The sequence below is a fragment of the Musca vetustissima genome, unplaced genomic scaffold (assembly GCF_032173495.1).
Source record: "Musca vetustissima isolate MV318-11 ecotype Yass unplaced genomic scaffold, APGP_CSIRO_Mvet_v1 utg13888, whole genome shotgun sequence".
Lineage (NCBI taxonomy): Eukaryota > Metazoa > Arthropoda > Insecta > Diptera > Muscidae > Musca > Musca vetustissima.
Genome location: NW_026884820.1, coordinates 47,748 through 57,462, shown reverse-complemented (window position 1 = coordinate 57,462; position 9,715 = coordinate 47,748). Strand labels below are relative to the sequence as shown.

General features: G+C 35.3%; 1 protein-coding gene across 1 annotated transcript; it reads right to left on the bottom strand.

The window, feature by feature from the left end:
• Positions 1–1,338: 1,338 nt before the first annotated feature.
• Positions 1,339–2,319, bottom strand: LOC133331840 (dnaJ protein homolog 1-like; the record flags this gene model as incomplete). The annotated part of the gene is made up of 1 exon (XM_061540222.1): positions 1,339–2,319. A coding segment is annotated over one exon (981 nt), but the record flags the coding sequence as incomplete, so codon positions are not given.
• Between the last annotated feature and the right edge of the window lie 7,396 nt (positions 2,320–9,715).

Sequence of the window (9,715 nt, the reverse complement as noted above, 5' to 3'; positions counted from 1 at the left end):
TGATATAATTACATTTGAAAATGCATATATATAGCTTGGACATACTTTTGAAAATAGTCCTCTTATTTTACACCAATATCCTTAGAAAACTTCGTTTTGAAATCCTAGGTTGTAGCTTAAATAGTTCTTAGAATGCGTCCTTTAAAATTCGATCTATGGTTTTACCAAATGGTAATTTTTCAATACTAAACATTTTCAGAGTTAACTGTGCGAAACAGAAATATGTGGAGCCTAAGACCTTAAAAACCATTGTGAAAAAGTTTTTGCTGTTTTTTTTTTTTTTTCTTCAAATTTCTAGATTTATCTCCTATGTACAAGAAATAGCAATCTAGAAATTCCCAAAGCCATCCCTTCCCAGAGAATATATAAATTCTAAATAAAACACTTATAAATTTTTATGGCATACATTTTTTGTAACAGTATATTTTCTTTTTTATTCCATTTCAATATTCTTCTTTTTCATATTTTTTTCAAATCAGTCTCTGGAATTTGTATTCTATGATTTACAATGAGTTATCCACTTGTTATGACACTTAGCAAATTTGTAGTTAAACTGTAGTTAAACCTGTTGACTACTTTAAAGAATGATAAAATTTAAACACAAATTTGCTAAATGGCTTACATAGCTAAATGGAGATATTCACGTTGGTTTTGCAATCATACATAACGACGACTGTTTTTTTTTCTGTTTAGTTGCAGTTTTTGCATTAACTTAAATCTTAATGGCTAATAAATAAAATATATTTATATATATAGTACATTATATGTGTTTAAACAAACTAAAGCAATACACGTTTCATAGAACAGTTTTTGGAATCGATACGGTTTTTCTGTTTTTTCTTTTTGAATTTTGTAGAAGGCCTTCTCATAAAGAAGGTCCTTTCTGGGGAAGTTGTTATTTTTTAAGAATTAAATAATATTTAGCATTTGATAGATAACTTATAAACTAAAGAAAAAAAAATAATAAAAAGATTTCATCTAAATTTAGAATATAGGTATACGCCTGATGTGTGGTAAAATTAATAAACAAATGTACATATGGGTGGATTTTGAAATGATGATGGTATGGATGGAGGAGGATGAAGCCAACATTCTCCATTGAATGTTGTAATAAGCCCTCCTCCTCCTCCTGCTACTTCTTGGTGATTTAAGAGGCAGCCATTATGTGGTTTTTGGCCACTGCATATGCTCCGCTTGACGCATTTTGGCATAGCTAATGTGTCTGTGTGTGTGGGTGGTAGGAAAAGGCGGCTATACTCTTAATACATCCTATAAATATTTATATACTAGTTCCTTCTTTTACAAAAAGACCCCTTAGCAACTAAATGACTGCAATTTCTAATTTGGTAATATCTCACTTAGCAGTTCCTTTGTACCGGGTTGCAGGCTATCGGGGAATTTGATATCATAGGACACAAGCAAATCACCGCGACGTGATGGCTCCTTGGGGAATGGCAACCCCCGACCGCTGAGACGTTTCACTGTGGTGGGTTTGATGATTTCACCTTGGGAACTGACAGTTATGCGATCACCTTGCAGTGTGGGTACGGAAACGGTTGTGCCGCACAGGGCCTGTTTTAGGCTAACCTGGGCTGTGTAACACAGATCACTGCCTTCACGTTTAAACACTGGGTGGGGTTTGTCGCGGATGATGAACACAATATCGGCTGGTATTCTGCCGGGTGTCTGATCGCCTTCCTGTGGGAAGGTGATTTTGGTGCCTGCCTTCCAGCCGGGTTTGACACTGATATTCAACACCTTCTCCTCTTTGCGTGGCTGGCCGGATGACATCGACATACGGGATATTTTCATTTTCTTTACACAGCCCTTATCAATTTCCTCCAGCGACACGAACAAATCACGTTCAATGGGTGGATCTTGTTGGGTGCGTTTACGATTTGGCTGGGCATTGAATGACTGCGAACGGAATGCACCGCCACCTGGGCCACCCATATACATATCATCGTCACCCATAAACATTGTCTGTGATTCAAAGATGCGTGATGGATCGCCGGAACCAAAGAAGATGCCAAATGGATCTGCATTGCCAAAGAACTGGGCAAATGTGGCCCGGGGATCGCCGTGATAGGTGTACGTATTGCCGCCATCCATGCCACCTGCTCCAGGAATGGCACCCTTCAGACCCTCCTCGCCATATTGGTCGTAAATGTCACGTTTCTTTTTGTCGGACAACACTTCATAGGCCTCGGCAAATTCCTTGAATCGTTCCTCCGCCTGAGGTGTCTTGTTCTTATCCGGATGGTATTTCAATGCCAATTTGCGATAAACCTTCTTGATTTCGTTGTTGTTGTTGTTTTGTCACACTTTTTGTTATTAAGTGCAATAGCCCTTGTGCTTTTGTTTCTTTCTTTACTTCTCGCCGCACTTTATTTGCAAGATATTATTTTCTGCGTTATATTTCCAATTACACTTATTTTTTGTCTAACGTTTGTTATATATTTTTCTTCAATTTTACACAAACTTTATCACTTCTTTTGTAAGATTTGTTTTGTAATTTAAATTAAATATTTTCTTCACGTCTAATTTCTCTTTATTGTGTTGTTACTTTGTCTCTTCTTCTTTTAATATTTTGACCGCAGACGTGTAAAACTTTGTAAACACATTTCGTTTATTGATATTTACAATATTCATTCAAAAAGTCAATTTTCAATTTTTTGTTTGTTACGCCTTTTTGCATTTTAGCTAAAGATATATTCTTGATTAGAGTAAAATTCTATGAAGATATAAGCATGACCGTCTCTCCGTCTGCCTCTGGTAATCACTCCAGCGTCTAAACAAATTGAGATAGAACGCCAAAATTTTGCAATGAGTCGTCTTTTGTCTGCAGGCAGTTCAAGTTCGATGATGGGATATATCGGTCCACGTGTAGGCATAGCTCCCATATAAGGCTACACCCCAATTTTCAGTATTTTGGGGTTCTTCAGCGCGAATTCGCTGAAATTTGGTACATTGAGTTCCTATTGGGTATCAAAATTCCCCACTAAAAATTATAAATATAGGTCCACTTTTTCTGGTAGCCCCCATATAACGATACCCCCAATTTTCAGTTTTTGGGGGTTCTATCCAAAATTTTCGCACGAATTGCCTGTAATTAAGTATTTTGAGTTCTTATTGGGTAGCAAATCTCTCCACAAAAATTTATAAATATAGGTCAATTTTTTCGGGTAGCCCCCAATAGAAGGGTACCCCCAATTTTCGGTATTTTGGGGTTCTTGAGCGCGTTTTTCAACCCATTTGATACAATGGGTTTTTATGGGATACCACATATATCCAATTAAAAATTATAAATATCGGTCCACTTTTTCTGGTAGCCCCTATATAACGGTACCCCACAACTTTCATTTCTTGGGGGTTTTATCGGATTTTTTCACCGAATTGGCTGTAATTTAGTACTTTGAGTTCTTATTGGGTAGTAAATCTCTCCACTAAAAATTATAAATATAGGTTAATTTTTTCGGGTAGCACCCATATAAGGGTACCCCCCCCCCTTTTTCCTGGTAGTTTCCACATAAGGGCACCCTCAATTTTCGGTATTTTTGGGTTCTAGAGCGCCTTTTTGAACCGAATTTGCTGCAATTTGGTATTTTTTATTTAAATTCGCCCACTTTTTGGGGTAGTCCCCATATAACCCCCTTTTAAATATCAAAATAGATATCTGTTTTGTTCCGCGTTTTGAGTTTGGTTCTAAGACTCTGTTGTAAACATTCCTGCGGAGAATGTCGAGATAAACTATTATAACGTAAGGTTCGATAATGAACTATAGCCGCCTTTAGACCTAGCCCCTAGGAAAGGACAGATATTCCCCATCTTTGAATTTGAACTAAGTTTGGAAGAAATAATAAGATGGGCAAAGTTTGGATAAAATCTAAAATTTTCTGAAACGGATTTGGTCCAAAGGAACATGGGATATAGAACCAATATTTCGATGAGGCACATTTTCACCGTGTTAAATTGTATACCCTCATTAGCCATAAGGCTGATGAGGGTGTAATTTTCCATTAAAAATTTCTGAAATATGTATTATGGTTTACATAATCCCTTTTTACAAATGTCTGTATAGATACACTTTTAGTATGCTCCCTATATTTTCATTTCAAGTATCTGTCAGTATATCTATGGTGGAGGGTATCCAATGTTCGGTCCGGCCGAACTTAACGCTTTTCCACTTGTTTATCCTCATGTTTCTCAGGTGGTGTTTTATTTTCTGAGAAACCGAAATGTCAATGTAAAGCCACATAAGTTGGAAATGTCTACTACGACCGATCAACCCGATTTCAATACTAAACATCGTAGGTGTAGTAGCAATGAAAGTACACAATTTAAATGTTCTATCGTAATTGACAATTAAAGGATTTAATCATCTTTGAATTTCATATAATTACGGATGATATTCTGTCATATTGAAATACACTTATTGGTAAAATTTCAAAACACTATTGCTGTATTTATTCATAAATTTATGAACATACACATACTTAAATGTGAATATCCGGTTGTATCAAATTTGTATTTTTTTATTTCCTTTACACTTTTGAATTTCTTCTTTGTGTGTTTCATTCTTCTTTATCATCAATATATTGGGATTCTTTTCATTCAGTCACTGTATATATGTGTGTGTGGCTTTGTTTTTTGTCAATGCTTTAATGATACTGTGTCCATATGATCCGATACCAGGTCATTGATTTGCTCTCCAAGCTCCTATGTTCATTGATAATTGGTATTTTAATGATGATATGAAAACATCCCCATGCAAAGTGAATATCACATCATTTGCAGTGATGACAGGGTGAAGGAACAAAATGCAAATCGGAAATGCACTCTGTCATGCAGATGTCAGTCGTTGGAATACATAAATGGAAAAAAAGAAATTTGCAAGATTATTTTACATCAGCAAATCAATGTTTTCTATAAGTCCATGATGGATGGATGGATGGATGTATAGTGAAAGCGGTTCTTAAATCGACAAGTCAAAAACATTTATCATTGATTTCTTTAGTAGCGAAGGATGTAGACCAACGTCATCACCATCTCCATTATGAAGTTAATGACAATCAGTGTTTTCTCCAAATGCAGCCAAAAGAAGAACTGGCCGATATCTAATATCATTGTGAACAATGAATGTTGACAGCAATGATATTGCCATTTGATATAAACGTTCTTTTACATTATCTTTCTCCTTTAAACACTCTTGATAGTACAATTGTGGATGGGCTACCACAATTGTACTATCAGTAGCGTTTAGACGAATAGAAGAAATGGATAACATTTTGCCCGAATTCGCCGAACATTTCGAAAACACGTCCTTTGGCATTTCGTTGTATTAAGAGGTAAACAGAGCAACAAAATATTCAAGTTCACTTTTTGAAATAGTTCAAAAAAATTTTTTTTTTTAAATAGCTCAAAAAAGGTGCCGGATCCGGAATTTAAGCTCAATTTTTAAAGAGGCTGTAATGTTATGTCCGCAATATAAAGGTCACAACATATTTTAAATGTTTTTACTGTTCTAGCCTGGAATGCGGAATCGGCCAATTTCCCCATAGTACAGAAATATTATGTTATTAGCATATGCCCGCAACTTCGTTAGCGAATGTGGGAATTATTTAAAAACCAATACGGTATTTTCAAAAGTACTTATATAGAAATCTAGCTCTGTACAAAATTAGGTATCATTTATTGCCTTTTGTACTCTGGCTATTTTTGAAAAAATCCACATTTCAAACATAGGTTCACCCAAATCCAAATTGTTTACCCAATGTCAGCATTCCAGCTATATCGGTTCACTCTAAATCCAAATTGTACCAAATTGAGTAGCATTTAGTAGACATTTCCAAAACATCCTACAATCCACAATCCAACACCCCTACAGTGATTCTAACTCCAAATGTCAATATTCGGTTCACCCAAATCAAAATTTGGTACCATTTAGTAAAAATTTCCAAAACTTCCTACATACTCCACCCCAAAACCGCAACAAATATCGTAACTCAAAATTTCAGAATCCCAGCTCTATCCGGTCACCCAAAATTTCAATTGTATTAAAATTTAATTCAATTTAGTACACATAACTTTGAATTTCCAAAACTACATCCATACCCCAATCCAACATCCTATTTCCAAACTTCAGCGTTTCCAAAACTGTTTGCTTAGCCCAATCCTACACCCCAAAAATAATCCTAACTCCAAATTTCAGGTTCCCAGCTCCATCAGTTCTCTCAAAATTCACAGCCTTTCCTTTTCATAGCAGGCAGGTCATTTTTGGTATAGCTCCCATATTCGGCATTTCGTCTGTTGTAATAAGGTTAACATAAAAAGCGCAGGACACGTTCGTAGAGGGGTCCACCTTTATACGTAGTCCCTGGAAATTTTAACAATATATGTCAACGTATTGATGTTGAGCTTGTTAAGATTTTAGGAAAATGCTTATTAATTTTTTTATAAACTCAGTAATTTTTGTACGTTGTGGGTTTCAAAAATTTTTTTACTTACTTTACCCATTACTTCGGAAATTAAACCCACACAAAATCACCACCCCTGTACCACAGAAATCTAACCAGTAAGGAAAGAAGTAAAGTCGGACGGGGCCGAATACATGATATTTTTCACTACTTTGAGTATGCATACTTATAGACGTAGCATATTTGAAAGACCACTAAACTGGATGAACTAAAATATTTGATCTTTATCTAATTGTGAACCGACAACACCTAATTTTGGAGCCCAAAAACATGAAGTCGGTCGAAAATATATTAGGTTGGGGAAAAAGAAATCCATTATTTTTTGGCAAATGGCTGTACTGATAGATTTACCGTTATGTATCGATCAAATTTAAATTCAATGGTCGTTGGAAGCGTGATATTTCGCAGCAAAAAAAAATATTTTGCTGTTTTTTTTTGCTTGGTGCATTCAGGGTGTTTAAAATGGAAGTTAAAACAGAGAAACTTCGGTACATTTTACAGTTTTTGTTTGCAAAGGCGAAGCGGCTAAAATTGTGAATGATATTTATGGTTCCGATACAGCCAATTATGTGCAATTTTGCTTTCGTAAATTTCGTTCATGAATTTTTAAAGTTGAAGATACACATCGCACCGGTAGGCCGGTCGTCGAAAATGTCCATGAAATCAGAGAAATGATCGATGTTGGCCGGTATGTTAGCAATCGCAACATCGCCCAGGAGCTAAACATCGAACACAAAACTGTTTTAAATCATTAACAATTCACCAGAAACGGCCAACAGAAGACATCTCTTCTGCAGTCTACAGTTACTCGCCAGAAACTTCTGGAGTTTGGTTGGGAAGTTTTAATGCACCCGCCATACAGTCCGCACTTGGCGTCAAGCTATTATCATCTTTTTCATGCATTGCAAAATTTCTTTATTGATTAAAAATAAAAATTCACAAAAACATACAATTACAAAACCCTCCAAATCTTAGATTTGTCTCATTTTATTGGACGGCAGTTCCAGTAGCAAATGTTTTGAGCAGCACTGTATATGTTTATAACCTCAAAAATTAAAATCTGCATTCGAAAACCCAGTGGATGACAGGGAGATTCGTTCAAAGAAAAAATAAGCCTGACTATTTTGCAAAAACAAAATACAAATGGTATCCCAAATAACCCGCCAAACACTACTGAAGTTGTAGACGAGGCACGGTCATACTGTTTGGTTTATTGCTTTAACTAGCAATGCCAACAACAACGTTATGTGCATTCGTCACAAAGTGACGACACATAGCAGTGGGAAATGTATTGTAGTTGTCTGTAAATGCCTTGTTGACCACGAAGTCAGGCGCCAACGAAACGAACTTCTCATTGGGGTCGTATCGCTGGTAACGTAAGAACTTCGAGTAAGAGGTGCCTTTCAGAAAAGAATTTAAACGACAGACTGTTTCTGTAAAAAAACCAGTAAGGAAAGTAGTAAAGTCGGACGGGGCCGACTATATGATACCCTTCACCACTATGGGTATATTAAACAGGACTATTATCATGAAATTGTATGAAATAAAATATGTGACATTTATCTACATGTGAAACGACCTAGATCCATAAACATGTCATTCGTTTGTTACAATGGAACAAAGGTATGTAAATCGACTTCAAACAAATAACTAAAGGTTGGGCTAGGTCTGTACTTCTAGAGAACCCAACGTTATTCTACACTCAATTTTGTACGTTGAGCAAAATTTGATGTCAATCTAACAAATATGAGGAGTTTGATGCAAAATTTACTTATATATGGATGCTATATCCAAATATAAACCGATTTCAACGAAACTTGTCACAGGTTAGGTTATACTAATTTCAGTACGTTTTGTTCTTATCAGCCATATATTGGTTCCTTGGTGTGTCAATTACTTAAAATCAATATATAATATAAGGGAGCTACATCTAAATCTCAACCGATTTTTACTAAACTTGGCACACATTATTCTGGATTAAATTCAAAATGCTATGCAACGTAAGAACTTGGTACATTATTTAGATTAAATCGGACGAAAATATATATATCAAAATCTGAATCGATTTTCACGAAACTCAGCACACATCATTCCAGCATCAATTCAGTATGTTATGCCAAATTTCGTGCAAATCGAAAGATATATGGGACTTTGGTGCACCATTTACATGGAATCGGACGAAACTATATATGGGAGCTATATCTAAATCTGGGCCGATTTTCACGAAACATACCAAACATCATTCTAGGCTCAATTCACTACGTTATACCAAATTTCGTGAAAATCGAAAGATATATAGGGACTTTGGTGCACCATTTACAGTAAATCGGACGAAACTATATATGGGAGCTATATCTAAATCTGGACCGAGTTTCACAAAATTTGGCAGACATCACTCTAGGCCTAATTCATTACGTTATGCCAAATTTCGTGCAAATCGAAAGATATATAGGGATTAAATCTGAACCGATTTCAACAAAACTTGGCATACATAAATCTAGTCCTAATTCAGTACACTGTGCAAAATTTTGTCTCAATTGGACCAATATTCGAAGTTTGGTTCACCATTTACATAAAATCGGACGAAATTATATATGGCAGCTATATCAAAATCTGAACCGATTTTCTCCAATTTCAATAGGGTTGTCTTTGGGTCAAATAAGTGATATGTGCCAAATTTCATCAAAATCGGATCATAAATGCGACCTGTAATTTGTGCACAAAAATACTTGAACGGACGGACATGCGTAAATCGACTCAGAAAGTGATTCTATGCATATTCTCAAAAGGAACCATGGGTCTATCTCGTTTCCTTTTGCCTGTTACAAACATATGCACAAAGACATAATACCCTGTACCACAGAAGGGTATAATTAATGTCAATTATTTCATTGAATTTTCTACTTATGTTTTTCAATATACATAGATACATACATATGAATTTTATGTATTTCAAAATATATCCTCATTGTTCCAAAATATATCCTCACCGGATGATCCGTATTTGTATCCATTTTACTCAACCAAATTTTCAAGTCTTAAAATATACATATATTCTTTCAGATGTATGAATACTTTTCATGCTATTATTCCATATATAAATAAATATTTTAAATGAAAAATAAGAAAATAATAATATCCTAATGTTTAATCCTTCATATGGGGCGATATATCAAAATATGACTAAATATTTGAAATTTTCTGCAAATACGTTTTTGTTGACCTCCAAGAAGCTGAAA